At 38.2% G+C, this 21,208-nt stretch overlaps 3 protein-coding genes across 4 annotated transcripts; 2 read left to right on the top strand and 1 right to left on the bottom strand.

The window, feature by feature from the left end:
* Window positions 1-4,222: 4,222 nt before the first annotated feature.
* On the top strand, window positions 4,223-6,336 carry LOC110935056 (optic atrophy 3 protein homolog). Its single transcript, XM_022177661.2, has 4 exons — window positions 4,223-4,646; window positions 5,389-5,523; window positions 5,671-5,757; window positions 6,063-6,336. The coding sequence occupies exons 1-4, from the start codon at window positions 4,518-4,520 to the stop codon at window positions 6,222-6,224; spliced, it is 513 nt and encodes a 170-aa protein (XP_022033353.1). The 5' UTR covers window positions 4,223-4,517; the 3' UTR covers window positions 6,225-6,336.
* A 1,553-nt stretch (window positions 6,337-7,889) lies between these two features.
* On the top strand, window positions 7,890-10,277 carry LOC110937255 (transcription factor VOZ1). 2 transcript variants are annotated; one of them, XM_022179649.2, is made up of 5 exons: window positions 7,890-8,158; window positions 8,567-8,826; window positions 8,917-9,066; window positions 9,157-9,694; window positions 9,773-10,277. In XM_022179649.2, the coding sequence occupies exons 2-5, from the start codon at window positions 8,617-8,619 to the stop codon at window positions 10,138-10,140; spliced, it is 1,266 nt and encodes a 421-aa protein (XP_022035341.1). In that variant the 5' UTR covers window positions 7,890-8,158; window positions 8,567-8,616; the 3' UTR covers window positions 10,141-10,277. The 2 variants fall into 2 exon arrangements, with proteins under 2 accessions (XP_022035341.1, XP_035844492.1); XM_035988599.1 differs by lacking the exon at window positions 7,890-8,158 and adding an exon at window positions 8,275-8,297.
* On the bottom strand, window positions 9,809-11,131 carry LOC110937256 (ras-related protein Rab11B). Its single transcript, XM_022179650.2, has 2 exons — window positions 10,914-11,131; window positions 9,809-10,681 (listed from the first exon to the last, which is right to left on the bottom strand). The coding sequence occupies exons 1-2, from the start codon at window positions 11,129-11,131 to the stop codon at window positions 10,249-10,251; spliced, it is 651 nt and encodes a 216-aa protein (XP_022035342.1). The 3' UTR covers window positions 9,809-10,248.
* Window positions 11,132-21,208: the final 10,077 nt, after the last annotated feature.

The raw sequence follows: 21,208 nt of genomic DNA, 5'->3' as shown, positions 1-21,208 counted from the left end.
CAAAATGTCCAAAGGATGCAACTGGTCAGCTACTTCTTCATCAGTCACCTTCTGTTCATCCCCCTTTTCTCTTTGAAGTGTGTATCTGTTTTGTACATAAGTTCCTCCTATATCATCAGTTGCAACTTTCACTTCATCCACCTTTAAAATTCTCCTTACCGGATTCTCATTGTGCTTGTGAATGCTGTATGGCCCTCTTTTCATTCTTTCTTCTCTTAACCCCAGTCTGGTAGGAGATAGTGATATTGGCATTTCATCTTCTTTTGTCAAGTAGTAACTTACCAGATTGTATTCAGGAAACATCATTACATCTCTGGCAATTTCTTTGACCATGATAGACTTGGTTTCTGAGATTTTTCTCTTAACAATCTTTGACTTTGCCTCTGACTCACCTTCTTGTTCCCATTCCTTCATTGTTTGTATATTTATATATTTGCTTATTGCTGAGTCATTAGATATTGTTGGATTTGGAACAGCAGCTAGCATTTTCAAATTTGTAATGACTTGAGGTTTTGCAGCTGCTAGTCTTTTCAGCATTTCTTCTTTTGGAATATTTGGAGGTGGTCCCATCATTGTGGTATCAGCTTTGGTGATTGGTGTGGTTGATGATTGTTGAGGAGTTGACTTTGGAGCTTTCTGATGTGAGCTTGAAACATGAATTTCTTTCATGACTTTTTGAGGATCCACTTTGGCTAAACTTGCAACATTGAATTGCATTTTCTCCATTAGTTGTTGTGTTTCTCTTATCAGTTTTCAGTTGCTGGACATGTTTTTCTGAACTTGGTTGAATTCAGCTTGAGCTTTCTTCTGATTTTCAGCCCATTCTTTTGACAGTTTCTCAAGGGCATCTGTGATACTGTCATTACTTGCCCTTAGAATGGTAACTTCTTCCAAAACTCTATTTTGAATGCTTGACTGTCTTGACTCCATCACATTTACAACTTGTGCTTTGATCTTTTCTATCTCTGTGAGAATCATTTGAATTTCTGATGCAGAAATGTTGAGTTCTGGTGCTTTTTCTTTCATTTTCTGAAGAGACTTTAGTGTTTTAGTGTTGTCATTAGTCTGTTTCTTTATTTCTTCCACTGATTCTGACAAAGTCTTCATTTCAGCCCTTTGACCTTGTATTTCTAATAGCAACATATCAAGTTTTTCTTCCACTGGATTTCTTTTGCAGACTTTGTAAACTTTTTCCAACATAGTTTCCAGATTTTCTTGATTCATGGTTTTTCAGGGATATTTGGAACAACAGATGTTCCTGCTAACATTCCAGCTGCAAACACATTTGCTGCTATTTTGGAAATGATAGGGTCACTTTTTGCTTTACCAGAATTTGGTGCAGCCTTAAGTTTACCAGTATCATCTCCACCAGTGGTGAGTGACATACTCTCATCCTGGATTTCCTTATGTCCTTGAATCACATCAAGATGTGATTCTCCATAAGTTTTTAAGGTAAACATATTACCTTTTTCCAGAATTCCTTGATCAGTTTCCTGATCTCTATCTGTTGAGACCTCATACTCCTCCTCATTTTCTGATTCAGAGTTGAGATTAAAAGCACTAGTAACCTCTTTATCAATATCAGTTTCTTTATGTTCTAAGTTGTAAGAAACATTTACTGAACTTTCTGAGTTAGTTTGTTTTGAGTGAGTATCAACTAAAACAGTTCTTGAGAAAGATGTACCCGCAACACGAGATTCATCATAATGTATTACTTCCGTTGTTTCAATTTCGGTGCCACCAAATTGAGCTTCTTCATGAATTCTTCCAACAATATTTGATTCTGCATGATGTTCTTGTGCTGTCTCTTGTAGTATATTAAAATCTGGATGAATTCTTCCTTCATGAATTTGATCATTTTCAGCATCATCTGGTGAGTTGGTAATCATCAGAATTCTTTCTCCTCCTGCTTCTTTTGATGATCTTGACCTTTGTTCTTCATCTCCTTCCAGTGATGAAGAGCATTTGAAAACTTCTCTGCTGGCTCTTTCTGTTGTGGAGTCTGATTTGGTTAGAAGAGTCTCATGCTGTATTTTGAACTGTGAATTTTGTGAAATGAAACATAGCATGCTTTCTGGTAATATAGGAATATCTTTGTCAGATTCCCATCCATGGTTAGAACTTCAGGCCTTCATTGTGTTTGATCTCCACAGATCTTCCAGAATTGGAATTTCCATTTCTCTTGCAGCAAATGTTTCAGAAATGAAAATAGAAATTAATCTCGGATATGGCAGATGTGAGATTATTTTTCCATTTTTGGTGATGATTGACCTTTTGATCAGGTTAAAAATTTCTAATCCATAATCAATTCTGAACCCAGTTATGAGTCCATACATGATTGTTAGAATAGCTTGATTAATCTGATCAGTTCCTCCAATTTTTGAAGTGAGACATTTGTTTAATACTTCCATCATCACTTGCATATTGCTGGTAGTTCATTTCTTCTGATTGAACCAATTTTGTTGATCTTCTTGTTCTTGTAACCAAGCCCAATAATAAAGCTTAATAGCTCTTTCTTACTTGGTGCTTCAACATAGTTATCAAGAATAGGTAGTTCAAGCCATTCTCTTACCCTTGCAGGAGTTAATGTTACGGAAACATTTTCCCATACATGGGCAGAGAGTTGGTTTTCTTCAACTTCGTCAAAGGTGTGAACAAATTGTTGTAGCAGCTTTTCTGGTACTTCTCTCTCTTTTGTTAGAGCTCCTAAAATTGGACAGTTCATGAGATATTCTATCAGAAGTTGACATCTCACATCATATTCTGAATGCTCTGTATTCATCAGCAAATTGTTTTCCTTCATTGGCAGAAATTCATTGTCTTCAATGAAAGGTACATCATGTTGAACAATTGAGATGTTGAGGTTTACTTCGGCCATTTTTTGAAGTTTGTGAATTAGGGTTTGGAATTTAGGGATTTTTGAGTGAGGAACAAAGTTTGCTTTGGTTTGGAATTTGTGAGAAAGGTATGATTTTTGAATTTTCCGCTAAGGACTATATAGTGAAGATTTTTAGCAGAGGGTTGTGGGTTTATGGAGCTGAGAGGTTATTGAACGTGTCATGTAGTGGCGGTTAAAGGATCATTAATTGTCTTTTATACCGTTTGATCATGGGATGTCAGTTTTTGATTCATGATATAACCGTTAGATCGTGGGTATTAAGACTTTAATGATGATTAATCGTGTAATCGTGGTTGTGCCCTTTCAACTTATTCCTCTTTTTTTTTAACTTGTAGTTTCACTGAATTGCTTCATCTGAATTCAGATTTGAGAAACATTATCGGTTGTATGACACTTCCTTTTTTGTGGACCCTACTCTTTTGAGGACCAATAGGTCCTGGGTTCGATTCTCACAAGGGGGGTTTTCCTGTGTTTATTGGGTTTCCTCCTGAATTGGTGTGGCATTATGCCTAGTGGAGATGGATATGATCGGGTGGTTCCTCTGGTGGCACGATGATACTCCAGTGGTCCGTCAGTGATCCAAATTTGCCGTTCAAAAAAAAAAAAAATTCGTAACATTGAAAAAATAGTAATATTTTTGTCTTTTGTAATTTTTTTTTCATAGTAAATTTTAAGTTTTTTTTTGTTACAAATTTTGTTTTTTTTTTTAATTTTACCATAAAAGTTGAATTCATTTAGTTATCTTTATCAGTGTTTTTTTACGTTTTACAAAGATTTGGCCTATCGTTCGTTTCCTACTTAGCATGGTGTTGGTTGTTACATTTAGTCCTTTATGTTTTTCTTGTTCTGTTGTTACTTAGCACGTTGTTTGGTGGTCATATTTGGCCACTCGGGTTCTAATATGTGTTGCTAAAAATTCGACTCCGTCTACGTTTTACGTCCTGTGAGTTACTTGCTATTAGAAATTCATTTTTATTTTATTTTATTTTATTTTATGTCTTTTCTCAATTTTGGTCGTGGTTCGACTGCAACTTATCATGGTTTTACGCCCCTCCAGCCCTGATATCACAGTTTTACGTCTCCGCACCGCAACGCTAGTCATAAAACTAGTTTCAAATATTAGTTTATCTACTTGCATCTTAACTTGTACCTAAAGATAAAATCTTATTAATTAACAATTTTCTAATTAACCAATTCTAAATCAGATTTAAATCATCATCAAGATAACCCTCTACCCTTACACTGTGTTCCCGAGTTAAAAATCCCTCCCCTTCCCTTCCCTCCCCTCCCCTCCCCTCCCCTCCATGTCTTTCCAAATTGGAAAGACTATTTTCAGGCAAAAAAAACCCCATTTTCCCTCCCCTCCCCCTGTTAAGTGGATCTCTGGAACACCATTTTCCCTCCCCTCCCCTCCCCTCCCCCTGTTAAGTAGATCTCTGGAACACAGCGTTAATCCCTTCCCGATTGGCATCGCCGCACGCAAATCCGTAAGAAACCCGCAATACCCATCAGTTGAATCACCATGGAACGTTCATAGCGTGTTCTTGATTTCATTCACGCAAATCATCAAACACTTGGTGTGCATTTGGACAGACCCATTCGAAACGAAATTTGTATAATGTCGCTCCCATTTATGAAGCTTGGGACGCTTGCTCTGAGAACCCTAAGCAAACCCATTGCTAACAGGCTTAAGAAAGAAGCCGCCATTAACCCTAAATTTCGAACTTCCATCATCGGTATTGCTCAGGTACTCTCATTAATATAATAATATTTCATCACATTCTTAGTTTTAGATCTGTAGATATACTCATGTGATTGTTTTTATTTGAGTATTTATTATTTATATTAGGTATGTTGGCTTTTTTTAAATTATTTTTTACGTGGGTCCCATTTGATGGGCAAGATTGGTTAAAAAACATTATCTATTTTGTATAATTAACTACGAAATTGCCCCGCGCCTTACTGCGGCGTTCTGAAAAAAAAAATTACATCAAAATGTAAAGCAACTGAAAGCTTACATAAAAATTAAGCACGAAAACCTATTATATTTGACACGACTCATTTTCAGAAAAAAAAAATTACGTGAAAATAAAGATCAATTGAAAACGTACATTATTATAAGCATAAGAACATATTTTATTTGACCCAACTAATTTCCGGGAAAAATTTACATTCAAATGTAAATAAACACGTAAAAGTCGATTACAAAGTCTTTAGAAAGTTAAGACTTAAGAGTTTGTAAGTGTTAATGCTAAAAGTTGAGAGATAAAAATATAAAAAAAATACAAAAAAAACCCCTCAAGTCACTATTCATGTCTAGTTGGTAATTGGTAATTATAGTATACATAATATAATTTAATATAATTAGCAGCTATGTGGAATTACATATTGATTGTTTATGAAAAATATGAAATATATATTGTTGGAAATGACAATTAAAATCAAAGTATATTACTTGTATTGCAATGTATAAGCATGATGTGTAACAGGCAAATCATTGGCTTACAACAACAGTACAAAGACGAATATATGGGCGTGCTACGAATGTTGAAATTCGGCCTTTAAACGAAGAGAGAGCTGTTCAAGTAGCAGGGGACCTTATTGGAGAGCTCTTTGTTTTCACGGTATTCATACATTCCTGCTCTTTGTATTGAACGCATCCCTATATATACGCTCTCGTGTGTTTGGGGGGGGGGGGGGGTGTTGCAGCTTGAAATGAAATGTTTAAGTTTAACGATTTCATGACGGTTTAGATTTTGGATTTTGATTAGGTTGCAGGAGCTGTTGTTATATTTGAGGTGCAACGAAGTGCTAGATCAGAAGCTAAAAAAGAAGAAATCCGTAAGCAAGAAATTGAGGTAAAATTTAACCTTTTTTTTTTCTTTCTGTTAGCAGTTTCAAAATCTCATATATTATAAATTGCTATCTTTTATTTCCCCATGAGAATTTTTAGTAATATACCAACATGTGAATTTAAAACTGCACTGTTTTGAGTCTTTTAACCGAATTTAAAACTGCAACGTTTTGACCGAATTGTAGCAGGAAAGTTCTCTTCTTGTGTACATTTTGTCAAAGTCTTTATTTTAAGTTGCCCTGCTTGATTTATATAACAAATTGGTCATCTCATTGCATAAGTTGATCTTTATCATTGTTCGGTACATAGGTTATGAAACAACGGGATGAAGAATTAGCACAACAGGTGGAGCTTCTTAAGCAAAAACTCAACCAACTTGAGCAAGTCACCAAACAAAATGTATTAGCCCGATTTCTCAACTTGGAAAATGGTCAAACCAAAGATGTCAAGACAGCAGTCTCGTCCTCTTGATTCATTCTAAACGCACTTACACTTTTATTCTTTGTGGGTATTCCACTTTTATAAAAAGAGTGTTTTCGTGATTGAGATCTTTAACGATTTACACGAAGTAGTTGTTATTTTGTAGATGTGTTTTTTTTTAAATAATTAAAAGAGAATAAAAGTGGTGTGGCACAGGATGCTCATTGTCTTTAATATGTAATTGTTCTCTTGAAAAGGTGAGGGAGGATATATTCATATTGATCTTGCATTGTGGGTCCTGAGAAGAAGTAAAGATACAATTATGGACTTGATTATAACATGTATACTTAAGATTAGTGAATAATAAGAATCACATGTGTTGTGTTCTTAGAGATGCATAAATCTTGAATGCTTTCAAACCTTTATTATACACTGGAGAATAAAAAGTTTAGCAAAAAGAATCTGATGAATGGTGATTAAAGGGTGTGTGTTCCTTTATGCCGTTGGGTCCTTGATTGATATTTTCAGAAAGGTATAAAACATTATTATTTTTTTCTCTTTTAAAATCTTTTCACATTTAAGGAGAAAACTCTTTAAATACAACTTTTTTAAAAGGTAGTTGTCTCGTAAGTTTGACTATCATCACTAGCGCATGTATAACCTTAAACCTAGTTGGGAAAGAATGATTGGTTGGGTGTATGATCCTGGAGAAATAAGGGTGTGGTCGGAAAGGGGGTCTTCTATTGTGTAGCCGATAAACAAGAAATAGAAAGGCGGTTTGTGTGTCGTGTTCCTTTAGTTTTGATAATGTGGCGTCTTAATGGCACCTACAACAAATATACCCAGCACATCCTAACAATAGCGTGCTACTGATAGGGTCTAGGGAGAGTGCGATGTAAACAAATCTTTCCTCTATTTCTAGGGATAAAAAGACTGCTCTCAAAGGACCCTCGGTTCAAATACAACCAACATGCAAACAAAATGATCTAGAAAAACAAAATTACAAAGCTACTATGACAGAAGAATTGGTGACAGAGTAACATAGCCAGATAGAACGAGATATCTCATTATAAAGCAACATGTAGACTACAAATAGGAAGATAGAAAAATAGAACGAGTTTCTAAAAATATTATTATGGTATGATAAATTAAAAAAAGTGTAAAATTGAGAGAGCTCATCCATTGTATAAAACCACACAGTGTGGGCATGGTTTTGTGGCGTTTATGCCACACCACGTCGCACACACCACCCCAAGAACGGCGTTGTCCATGGCGTTTATGTTTAGGCTTGAAGTTTTCCACCAGCGTGGGGGGCATTTGGGTTGTGAAGTGAAGGCTCTTGATTGGTAGGTGGATTTTGGGTGTGATTTAATTGGTTGATGTCTCTATATATATATATATATGTATTTCTTTTATTAAAAACGCCACTAACCACGCCACTCCCACACTGTCCGTTTTAGCACCACGCCTCGTTCTGACGCGTGATCACATGTCGCATAATGCCTCATCTTCAAGCCCCTCCACACCGTCTGTTTGGTACATTGGAATCTGGTTCGATACACAAAGTTACAATGCACCTGTTAAGTTTGGTATATTTTGATGTGACTCACGAGTATGTATGTAAATGCCTAATAAAAAACATAAACAAATTAAATAAAGAAAAATATTAAACCCATTTTGGTGCCGCTAAACAATGATAAAGAAGCTACATACAACCCAAAAATACATGATAAGCATGTATCATTTCATATTCGTATTACGTTTGAAAAGAATATATAAAAATAAATAAAAGTTTCTGGAAATATTATTATTATTCCCCTTAAAGAAACTTTTTGCCGCCGAGCTTCACTAGACCACTGGAGAACGATCATCTACCCAACTTTTGGAATATCAAATTCTCCCTCTTAAATCAAAACCCTTTTTACTTCTCTCCAATTCATCCAGATTAGCCCTTCCAAAAAAAAAAAAAACCAATTGAGAAACAGGTAATTTTCAATCACCTTCAGTAATCATTCATATATCCTTTTCAATTTTGTCAGTTTTACCAATAATTTGTTTCTTGTATATGTGTTGAATTTTGATCAAACTATTGGTGTATCTATTAGTTCTGAATTTAAATTTTAGGTAAATGTGTACTTTTTTTTTTGTGAAATTTGATGATCATGTTGTTTTTTTTGGCATCCGATTGTATTAGTTCTGAATTTAAAATTTAGGTAAATGTTTTTTTATTTTTATTTATTTTATTTGTGAAATTTGATGATCATGTTGTTGATTTTTTTTGGCATCAGATTGTATTAGTTCTGAATTTAAGATTTAGGTAAATGTTTTTTTATTTTTATTTATTTATTTTTTGTGAAATTTGATGATCATGTTGTTGATCTTTTTGGCATCAGATAGTTGAGGGGAGAGAAGAGGAATTGGGTAAGATTATTCAGTTATTGGGATGGGGAGAGGCACGAAATCGCATCGGATACTGAAAGACCGGGCTATGAACCGTGTGGACGATCTTCAACTGATGTTCATGGATCTGCAGTCTGCAAGGAAAGAGAGCCGAAATATCGATATGGTTGTTCTCGAGGAACAGGTTCATCAGATGCTAAAAGAATGGAAGAAGGAACTTAACCAGCCTTCCCCTGCATCTTCTTTGCATCAGGTATAATTCGCGCTATTTAGAAAATTTTACCGGTTATATCTATGTATTTGTTTTTTATTTTATTTATTTAAATTTGGCGATTTGATGCAGGGTGGAAGCTTAGGGTCTTTTTCCCCGGACATAAGTAGGCTGTTGCAGCTTTGTGATGAAGAAGATGACGGTGTAACCAGCGGGTTAGCTGCCCCAAAACCCGACCCAGATGCTCACAATATTAGTCCAAATTCTATTGTGAACAACGCGGTAAAATATGATTATCGAGTGTGTGTTTGGACCTGCATTTAAACTGATTTGTACACCATTTTCTGATTCTGGTTATTTAACATCTTGCAGAACTTTGTCGTAACCCCGGTGTCTCAAGAGCACGAGTTTAAGTTGCTTGATCAATACAAAGATTCGCATTTGGGGATAACCACAGCAGGAGGACAGAATACTGGTGTTGATAATCAGTTTGATTATTTTTCATTCAATTCGCCACCTGAATTTGAGCCCAACGGTATTGGAGGGATCTATGGCGTTTGGGGCGAAGATGGTTTACCGCAAGTCACTAGCTTTCTGTCTAATATCTGCCCTCCCCCTTCGGCTTTCCTCGGACCAAAATGCGCGCTTTGGGATTGCCCCAGACCGGCTCAAGGCTGGTGGCCCGAGAGGCCCGTTCAATGGTGGTGCACCAGCTACTGCAGCAGTCTGCATGCTGTGGTGGCACAAAACGAAGGTCAACCGGGGATGACTCCAGTCATACGGCCTAAAGGCATCGAATTGAAGGATAATTTACTATTCGATGCACTTAGTGCTAAAGCACAAGGGAAGAATGTAGGTGTTCCGGTTTGTGAAGGTGCCGCTACTGCAAAATCACCATGGAATGCTCCTGGTTAGTCTATCTACTCGTCTATGTTTTTTTTATTTGACCCGTTTAAGATGAAATCTAACGAAAAAAAAAATTGTTCAGAGCTCTTTGATCTATCGGTTTTTGAGGGTGAAATGCTCCGAGAGTGGTTATTTTTTGATAAACCACGAAGGGCATTCGAGAGTGGAAACAGAAAGCAAAGATCACTCCCTGATTACAACGGTAGGGGCTGGCATGAATCGAGAAAGCAAGTGATTAATGAATCTGGATGGCTAAAAAGATCGTATTACATGGATCCGCAGCCCATGAAACTCGTTGAATGGCATCTTTACGAATACGAGATCAACAGATATGATGCTTGTGCATTGTATAGATTGGAACTAAAGCTTGTTGACAGAAAAAAGAATCCAAAGGGAAAGATCTCTAGTATTCACACATCTAGATATCTAAATCGCCCGTTGGTGATATAGTTATAACATGTTACAATCATTAACATTGTCACTTGTAGTGTGACATGTTTTCTATTATTAATTTTACATTGTACCCAAAATCAACCTTAGGCATAACAACTGTTCTTTTTATGAAGAGCAACACCCGGTTTTCTTCATAGCCGAGACATCATCTTTACCTCCGATGTTAATCGTTTGTCCCTTGGGTAATAGAGCAGGGTCAGTAGTAACGCCAAGCGCCTTTCGGCTCATAACTCGATAAATCTGAGTTAGTACTTCGGTAAAAGCTTTCTCAACGTTTAGCGACTCCAGAGCCGATGTTTCCATAAAAAAGACGTTCTCTCTCTCAGAATAAGCCTTGGCTTCATCTGTTGTAACGGCTCGTAGGTGACCAAGATCGGCCTTGTTTCCCACTAGCATGACCACGATGTTTTGGTCCGTGTGGTCTTTAAGCTCCTTTAGCCACCGATCAACATTTTCAAACGTTACTTTTCGTGTGATGTCGTAAACAATTAGAGCGCCTACGGTTCCTCTGTAATAAGCGCTTGTGATAGCTCGGTACCTGAAATGTTTGTGTATTACAATGAGTAACAATATATATATTAAAAAATAACAATGTAATATGTCACATGTTGTTGAATGTTTAACATGTTTTGGACAAAGATTTTGTAGTTGAATGTTTAACATGTTTTGGACAAAGAATTTGTTGTTGAATGTTTAACATGTTTTAGACAAAGATTTTGATCATGTGTCCTCTATATACATTAATCGATACGATCAATAATATATAATACCTTTCTTGTCCAGCGGTATCCCAGATTTGGCCCTTGATTTTCTTGTCTTCAACACTAATGTTACGGGTGGCGAATTCAACGCCAATTGTGGATTTCGAGTCGAGGCTGAATTCGTTCTTGGAGAATCGCGACAAAAGGTTAGATTTACCGACGCCTGAATCCCCGATCAAAACTACCTTGTATAAATAATCATAATCGTCTTCTGCGAATGAAGCCATTTCGCTTTCTTTCCGGTGCAACGGTTTGTGTTTATGGCTGAGAGAAGGAAACCATGTTGACAGAGATCGAGATCAATGGGGAAACACAAGATGCAAAAATATTGTTAGTGAATTGTTTTCGTTTCTATGCATGAGAATGTTAGAAATATAGGGAAATATAGAGATCAAAATGGAGTTGTGTTTGAAACGTTTAAGAGGATATTATTTATATATGTGTACTATGGATCATATACGAAATTATTGATTTACAAATTGGTAAAAGGGAAACTGCCCCATTGTTATTTTTCTAGTTTAAATCCCCTTTAATTATTTTTTTCAACTTCAATAACTTAGGTATATTATATTACTTTTTTAATGTAAAATAAATTAGTAGAATTTTATTATCTTTAATTCAAGTATTACATTGCTATATAATCTTTTATTTATATTTTAGAAACCGTTTTCCTTAAAATCTTCGTTACTCTACATAATTATGTACATACATACATAATTGTATTTACCAAAACACATAACGGTGTATAATTACATACATATTGGGCGTTCTTATAGATCTTTGTTGTGTGGTTAGTTATTATATACATTGTGTAATGTGTAATTATCATGCGTTATTAGACCGCCCGATCTTGTCACTACAAAGTCACGAGTGGGATGATGTGGCACGTGGCGACAATTGTGAAAGGTTGTGTGAAGCTGCTCAACCCTCCCTCATGGTTGGTGTATGCAACTAGTTTATTTGTTTATTTTTCTTTTTCAAATTTTCCCACGGTTAAAACTTAATATATTTCTTATGTGAACTAATATTTATTTCTTATAGCCAATGATCTCTAGATCAAGTGGTAGAATACTTGCATTTCTCTTGAGAGATGTAAGTTCAACTCTCTCTCACTTGATGCAGAGTGAGGCATTGGTGGGCAATGATAGGAGACCCAGGAAAACCTGGATTCGATCCTTGAGCTAAACAGGTTTTACTGATAATTTCACCGTCGTACCTATGGGCGGGTGGAACACCGGGTTTTCCCCGGAATTGGTGGTGAACTCGGGTTACTCCCGGAGTACTCCATTTGGTCCAGTGGGTATTTCTTATTTTAATTAGAGTAAACGTTAATTTGCCCTCCATAGTATGACCCAAAGATTAATTTGCACGCCCCAAAGAAAAGTTTAGACACCTAAGACATCCACGTTTCCACTTTGCTTCAGTTTGCACCATTCCATCAATTGATCGTTTGCACCAGCGGTATTTTGATAATCTTCTCTCTAAATCCACTACACACCAAACAAACACAAAAACCCTAATCAACATCCTCTTTCTTTTCAAATCCACGATTTCACTTTTCCATTCGATTGGTTGTGTCTGTGATCTTCTCTTAAAGAAAAGACCCAAACTTTTTCCTTGGTTATTGTCTGTAATTTCTCCAAAATAATTCACAATAATCAATGGATATATTTAAGAACAGATTATTTAAGGAGATCAACAATCATCGAAGCAAGCCATTCTCCACCAAATCCGTTGGTGGTAGTGAAGACTCAAGGATCAGTAGCTTCGAGCTAGATGAAGAATAGAGTCTCAGAACTTGCATCGTAACCTGTAAGATCACAACAGAGAAAGAAACACACCGTTAGCCTCGTCACAGGGAGGGGGGCCTCTCTGTGACCAAGCTCGGGCGTGAGAATAAGTATCGGGAGTAAACGGAGAAGTCAGTGAGAGAGTAAGAGATTTTTAGAAAGAGAAAGTATTGATTACCCTTTTTGGAGACTTAAGTATGGTATTTATACTTTGGGGTATGCTGACGTGGCGAAGGTAGTTATGGCCGAATCAGACGTTGTCAGGTAGTTAGAGTTGTGGGCCATTTGTTAGTTAGGTATGTTCCTCTAAGTCGAACGTACCTCGTAGACGTTCGGTCCGTATCAGATGATGTTCGGTCCTTGTTAGGTGATGTTCGGTCTGGTGTGTTATACGTCGCCTCATCAAGTCCCCCTAGTTCGTAGCGTTTGCTTGCAATGTTACGAAATGATCACGGAGCTTTATCCGGTTTCGTTTGGGCGGGATTTGCTTGTTTTTTGGTTTTTAAATTTACTTTTTGGCGGTCATCTAATCTAAATGACCGTCCGTTGTTTTAACTTCACCTTCTGATGTGACGTTCCGAATACATCATACTGATGACCTGCCAATCCTCTATTGGTGAGAATGAGGCAGTGATGGGCTGTCTCTTTTTCACCATTTAATATAAAAAGGGGGGAAGTGAAAAGCCTTTTTCACTTTTCATCTTTCTTCTTCCTCGTAACTTTTCGTCTCAATTTTTCTATCCTTTTTTCCTACGAGCTCCTGTTTTAATATGGTGAACAAAAATAACCTGTCTGCTAGCTTTAATATTTTGACCCGATCGGGACTGGAATGGCTTATTGAGAAATATCAAACCCCATCATCTCTCAATCCAGTTCTTCCGGAGAAGGATACTGCTATTTACCCTCTTAGACCTAGGAAGATATAAGTTTACACTAGGATGTTTAATTACTGTAATTATAGATTCCCTCTTACCAAATTTTTATTGATGTTCTCATGTTCCACTAAGTTCATTTGTCTCAGATGAATCCCTTTGGGTTAGCCAAGGTGAATCATTTTGAACTATCATGTCGTGCCCTTGGTTCAGACCCTGACTTGGATTTGTTCTGAGCTTTTTGTAAGCTGAATCGGACCGGAGACTAGTACACTTTTGAGGTAAGGAACAAGAATGCCACGTGTTTCTCTTGGATGATATCGAGCATGAAAGATTGGAAAGATCGTTTCTTTCTGGTGGTTGATCGTTGTGTCCCTGCTGAGATGACTAGGAGGCTAACGAGATCGAGTCTTCTTGGGCCCCTTCCGGATGGTTTTGAGTATAAGAAAGTTTTATATGTTTCATTGATTGAAGAAGCCGGCCGTTTTCAGAAACTTCCAGAACACATCCTTGTTATGGGGAAGATAAGCACGATTTGGCCTGTACCTAGGTATTATCCAACGATCCGTTGGAACGGAGTGGGTTAGTATAGCTCGCGGTAGGATTCTTATCTTTTTGTAGTCTATACTCTTCCCTGCCCCCCCTAGGAAAGGACATTAATCATAGTTTCATTGTTTGTTGATGGTGCAGTTATGGATTTAAAGGATGCTCTTCGACTGAAGTCCTTCGAGGTGCTGGGATTCAAGATCCGAGCTACCAAGACCTAAGAAGAGAAGCCATATCTTGATTTGGTCAACGAAAATCTGTACCAGATTTGTGACCCAGTTGCTGCTGAGGTTTAAGGAGGTTTGGGCTCGGTGCCACCGGAGCAACCAATTAATGTTTCTCCTATCCGAAGTGCTTTGGTGGCAGCTGGTGATAAGGGGAAGGGTTCTGGGTCAGGTGGTGTTCAGGTGTTGCAGGAAGGTAGTTCTGCTAGAAAGGTGATATTATATGGATCTGAACATCTTTCCATCGAAGATGAGGGTCTGGTGAATGAAGAGGCGGATGTGGTCTTGCAGCCGAAAGAAAACTTGAAATGTCGCCGCAAGCAATCGTCTAAATCAGATTCGAATCCAAAGGAGCCCAAAAGGCCTAATTCCGTGTCTGCATCTCATCAGGAGATTATAACGGAGGATGATTTGGACTGAACTCCTGCTTTCTTGGCCACTGGGGCCTTGTTGGACAACCTAACTGCCCACTTGACCGGAGGGAAGCTCTCTCGAGATCGTCCATATACTTCTGTTCCGAGCCCCTTATCATTCGATGGTCCGGACGCTAGGTTGGTTGCTGGTGGGGACATAGATATGTACGGTCTTCTGTCTCCGAAAAGAACTGCACCTTCTCCTTCGGGTAAGCCCCCTACTAGTGTCAATTTGAACATCTCACGCCCCAACCCTCGACCAGTTGACGTTGGGGACAACGCCTCATCGTCTCCTTTGTGGTATGAGACTGAAGCTATACTTGTGTATCGAGATCTAGGTGTCTCGGGTGATGCGATGGATGTTGATTCAGCTAAAGCTTTGGAGAAGTATGTGCCTGACTGGTCCTTAGTGAACAAAGATAGAATTGTTGATGCTTTATCAACAAAGATGTCTCTGTTTCACATTGGCACCCCTACTGAGCATTTCCACTACAGGAAAATGAGTGGGCTTGAACTTGGAAATGCCTTAATGCTTAATCAGGCTCAATCAAATTCATTGGTGGTGGAAACGTACAAGAGGTGGGTTGAAGCCGAGTCGAACTGTCACGGCCCCCGTCCCGGTTTTACACGGTCCAGGAGCCGCGGGGCAGAAAAACCCGTGGTATTTATTATTTACAGCAGAAGTCTAGCAGGATCTTTAAATTTGAAAATGTCCGATTATTTTATTTCATAGCTTGGGACTAACCCCGTAATTTACAGTAGAGGAATTTCCCGAAGAAATTCCCTAGTTTACAAAACATGTTTATTTATTTAATTGAGCCACCCTTCAAGCTTGATTAGTGCTCCGTAGCACTTTTCCTTGATTCACATGAGGTCGCCTGAAACATGTTTTAAAAAGGTTTTGTCAGCAGGGAAATACTGGTGAATCATTCCAAGTTAACAAAATGATACTTAGCTATCAATTACAGCATAAGAGCGATTACAATAGCTTTTATCTTATTTTTATCTGGCGTCGTGTCACCTGGTGACGATGGTCATATCACTATTGGGTCTTTCCCCAAGTAGTGACGGTTATCACTGTTAGGATTTATTAGCCTAACCGTGAGAAATTAGTAATGTGCACAATACCCCACTAGCCAGTGATTTAAGATAACCACGACTTAATCCCTGTAATTATAACTTTTGAAAATATGGAGTATTGTAAAATATGATTGATAAAAAGAGAATGACTCACATTGCAAGTTTAACGGGCAGAGTTTAGCCTACTGATAAGCCTGATTAACCTAATTTCAAATAACAATGCACACGAAAACTAGGTCAGTAACTAATACAACATTTACGATAACTCACGAGATACAAACCCTCACAACGAATGACAAAGTACGATACTTAACATCCATCGAATTCACGACGAATGACAAAGTATAACCCTAATGTGGGCAGTACTTAAACATCCATTGGATTGGTTTCAATTGATCGGATATTGAATCGTAACAACGATCGAGTTATTACCCTGTTTGTCGCTGCAGCGTTTCGTATTCGTGTGTGTTTTGTAGTAATTGAACGATATTTCAGTGCACAGAACGAATTTGTACGTCAAACCAATGCCAAAACTCAAGTCCCACATCCCTCTATATATACTGGAAAAAGGGCGCGTTCGCGTGGCGCGAGGGGTCACTTTTAGTATAGGGTGGCCACGTCTATTACTAGCTTAGCTGAGTTGACCATTTGCTAAAATTCGATTTCGACAACAAACTGTCGAGATAATACTAACTAGGGTTTACCCCCCCCCCCCTGAGTTTTAGGGGCCCTGATCCTGATTCCAATTGTTCTGAAAATTTTAGGGTTTATGCAGGATTACTTGGGGGGTCTCAATTAGGGTTTCCTATTGAACAAAATAACAAATATAATAATAAATAATAATTTTGATGAGAGTTGTTACATCCTCCCCACCTTAAGAAAAATCTCTTCCTCGAGATTTACTGGAATAGATGAGGATATTTCCGCTTCATTTCTGATTCTAGTTCCCAAGTGTATTCTGGTCCTCTCTTTGAATCCCATTTGACTTTGACTAGTACTAGTCGCTTGTGCTTGAGAAACTTGACTTTTCTGTCCTCTATCTGCAGTGGTTTCTCTACAAAATTTAGCTTTTCATTTACCTCCACATCTTGAAGAGGTACTACCAGGGATTCGTCAGATAAACATTTCTTGAGGTTGGATACATGAAACACATCATCTACCCCAGCTACCTCTTCTGGTAGTTGTAGGCGATAGGCGACTGGTCCTATTCGCTGGATTACTGGGAATGGTCCTACGTACCTTGGACTCAACTTTCCTTTCTTACCGAATCGAACTACTCCTTTCCAAGGAGAAACTTTCAAGAGTACCTTGTCACCAACTTGGAATTCTAGTGGCTTGCGTCGATTATCTGCATAACTTTTCTGGCGATCTCGAGCCATCTTTAGTCTTTCCTTGATTTGCGTGATCTTGTCAGTGGTTTCTTGTACTATTTCAGGACCTGATAACTGACTTTCTCCTATTTCTGCCCAGCAAACTGGAGTTCTACACTTGCGTCCATACAGTGCTTCGAACGGGGCAGCTTCGATGCTTGAATGGTAACTATTGTTATAGGAGAATTCAATTAAGGGTAGGTGGTTATCCTAGTTACCACCAAAATCGATCACACATGCTCTGAGCATGTCTTCCAAGGTTTGAATCGTTCTTTCACTTTGTCCGTCTGTTTGGGGATGATAAGCTGTACTTAAATTTAATCGCGTCCCCATGGCTTCTTGGAAACTTGTCCAGAAATGTGAAGTAAAACGACTATCTCTATCCGATACAATGGAGAGTGGAACTCCATGTAAGGATACTACTTCGTCTACGTATATTTTGGCTAACCTTTCCATGCTAAAGGTTTCCTTCATGGGTAGAAAATGAGCTGATTTGGTTAATCGGTCCATAATTACCCAAATCGCATCATTACCTTTTTGGGTTTTGGGCAACTTAGTAACAAAATCCATGGTTATTAGTTCCCATTTCCAAACAGGCATTTCTAATTGTTGGAGTAACCCTGAAGGTTTTTGGTGTTCAGCTTTAACTTGTGAACAAGTTAGACACTTAGATACATATCTAGCTATGTCTTTTTTCATTCCTAACCACCAGAAATTATTTCTTAAATCTTGGTACATCTTATTGTTTCCCGGGTGCATGGTATACCTAGATTTATGGGCTTCCTCTAAGATCTTATTTCTTAAGTCTCCTTGTTTAGGTACCCGAATCCTTTTCTTATGGAATCTCCAAATTCCATCAGTTCATTGTTCCAATTCCTTTATTCTTCCCTTCATTCCTCAGCATCATCCTTGAATGCTGTTTCTTGGACCTTTTTCAGTTGTTCCATTAAATCTAACTGTAGATTTAATCTAAGAGCACGGACTCTCTTTTGCTTTTCATGATACTTACGACTTAAGGCATCTGTGACTACGTTTGCTTTTCCTTCGTGATATTGAATATCACAATCGTAGTCACTTAGGATTTCCATCCATCTTCTTTGCCTCATGTTTAATTCTTTTTGCCCAAATATGTACCTTAAACTTTTATGATCCGTATAGACAGTAAACTTACTTCCATACAAATAATGTCTCCAAATTTTAAGGGCAAAAATTATTGCTCCTAATTCTAATTCTAAGTCGTGAGTCGTATAGTTTTCTTCGTGCTTTTTCAATTGCCTTGAGGCATACGCAATTACCTTTTTTGCGTTGCATTAACACACATCCTAATCCTAGTTTAGAAGTATCGCAGTAAACTTCAAAATCTTCTGTTCCTTCTAGCAATGCTAGAATCGGGGCGTTTGTTAACTTTTGCTTCAAGGTCCTAAAGGCCTCCTCTTGCCTGGGTCCCCATTCAAACTTTATGGCTTTACAGGTTAGCTTAGTTAATGGTACAGCTATCTTCGAGAAATCTTTAATAAAGCGCCTATAGTATCCGGCTAACCCTAGAAAACTTCTAACTTCCATAGCTGATTGTGGACCCTTCCATTTGGTGATTGCTTTTATTTTGGAGGGGTCTACGTGAATACCTTCGTGATTCACCATGTGTCCTAAAAAGTGCACCTCCTGGAGCCAAAATTCACACTTCGAGAATTTGGCGTAAAGCTTCTCCTTTCTTAACAAAGTTAAGAGTGCATGCAAATGCTCTCAATGCTCGTCCTGACTTTTGGAATAAATAAGTATATCGTCGATGAAAACAATTACAAATTTATCCAAATACGGTTTACAGATCCTATTCATCATGTCCATGAATGCTGCAGGAGCATTTGTCAGTCCGAAGGGCATGACTGTAAACTCGTAATGTCCATACCTAGTTCTGAAAGCAGTTTTAGGTATGTCTTCTTCTTGTACCTTCAATTGATGATATCCGGAGCGCAAATCTATCTTAGAAAAATATCTAGCTCCTTGAAGTTGATCGAAAAGATCATCAATCCTAGGCAATGGGTATCGATTCTTAATTGTAACTTTATTCAATTCCCTATAATCAATACACATTCTCATCGAACCATCCTTCTTCTTTACAAACAACACCGGAGCTCCCCATGGAGAGGAACTAGGTTGTATGAACCCTTTACTGAGCAATTCATCTAGTTGCTTCTTTAATTCTAACATTTCAGTGGGTGCTAATCGGTAGGGTGCCTTAGCTACAGGTGTAGTTCCCGGAATCAAATGAATTCTAAATTCTACCTCCCTATCTGGTGGTAGCCCTAGTAGTTCTTCTAGGAATACATCCGAGTATTCTGATACTACAAGGATTTCCTTAAGTTCCTTACCCTTAGTGCTAATGATTACCGAAATCATATACACTATTCCTTGTTTTCGTTCATAACTAGCAACTTTCATTTCCGAAATGAACTTCATGGGTTTTCGCGGCTTATTTCCTGTAACCATGATTACTTCTCCGGTGGGTGCACGAATTTCTATAGAGTTCTTATCACAAAGGATTCGAGCATGGTTGGCTACTAACCAATCCATTCCTAACACCACATCGAATCCGGTTAAGTTCATGGGTAATAGGTTTGCAGAAAATTTATGACCTGAAAGCTCTACATTTGCTTTTTGCAACACCATACCTACGTTAACGAAATTTCCGTCTGCCGTTTCTTCTGTAAAAACTTGCCTAACTTTGGTTAAAGGTAGCCTTAGAGCTTGGCAGAACGAAGTATTTATAAAACTTTGGTTTGCACCAGAGTCAAATAATACTTTAGCATAAACGTTGTGAACTAGGAATATACCTGCTATGACATCAGGAATCAGTTCGGCTTCCTGCGTAGTCAACTGAAAGGCTCTTGCATTCTTCTTGGTAGTTCCTTCTGCAGGTTTAGCCTTATTGTCAGCTGGTTTAACTAGTTTCGGGCAGTCTGGTCTAAAATGCCCAGCTTCACCACAGTTGAAGCAGATTGTTGATTTCTTCCTCCTGGAATCTTCTTCTTGATGTCCTGGAATTTTGCAGAAATTGCAATATCCTTTGCATCTTCCAAAATGCTTTCTTTTGCAGCCATTGTAAAATGGAACAGTGGAGGATTTCCCAGCTCCTCTTTTCCTGAAGTTGTTACTAGCATTACCCCCTCGGTATCCTTGGGTAATCTTCTGACCCAAGTCTTTCTTCCTGTTCTCTTCTCGCGTGCGTACCAGTTCATCTGTCAAGGTATTGGCTAACTCTACCGCGTCATCAATTGTACGGGGTCTGGCATCTTTAACGATGTTACGGATCTCGCTAATCAAACCCCAAATGTAGCGAGAAATAAGTACTGGCTCTGGCAAAGCCAGAGTTGGCACAATTCTGGCATACTCAAAAAATTTCGAAGTATAACCTCGGCAGTTAACATCCACCATTCGGTGGCTCAGGAACTAATTTGCCATTTTTTCCTTTTCATATTCAGGACAAAATTTTCTTTCCACCATTTGTCGAAATTTTTCCCACTTCATAGCATAGGCCAAGTCACTTCCCTTGGCTTGCATGACTGTATTCCACCATTCTAACGCTTCTTCCTTAAAAAGGTGAGAAGCGTACATGACCTTATCTTCCTCCATCCATTTACTTATTTTAATTACTGCTTCAGTTTTCTCTAACCAATGTAGTGCGGCGGTCGCCCCTTCAGTGCCTGCAAATTCAGCTGGTTTATAGGTAAGAAATTCCTTGTAAGTGCAACCAGGTGTTGCAGCTTTCATTCTTTTGAGTATTGGGGCTTGAATTACGTGGTCGTCATTGCCTCCTCTGTTAATACTATTACTGAAATTATCGTCGCGCGTGCGTTTACTGGGATGAGCTTGTGAAGGCTCAATAGGATTTTTAACTGCGGCGACGATTGCTGGAATAGCATTAGCTATTCCCTAGGCGACAATATTTTCTATATCTTGTCGATTTAAGAAGTGATCCTCATTATGGTTTTCTGATTGATTAACTTCATTA

The sequence above is a fragment of the Helianthus annuus genome, chromosome 4 (genome assembly GCF_002127325.2).
Source record: "Helianthus annuus cultivar XRQ/B chromosome 4, HanXRQr2.0-SUNRISE, whole genome shotgun sequence".
Lineage (NCBI taxonomy): Eukaryota > Viridiplantae > Streptophyta > Magnoliopsida > Asterales > Asteraceae > Helianthus > Helianthus annuus.
This window is presented reverse-complemented; position numbering and strand designations above follow the sequence as displayed.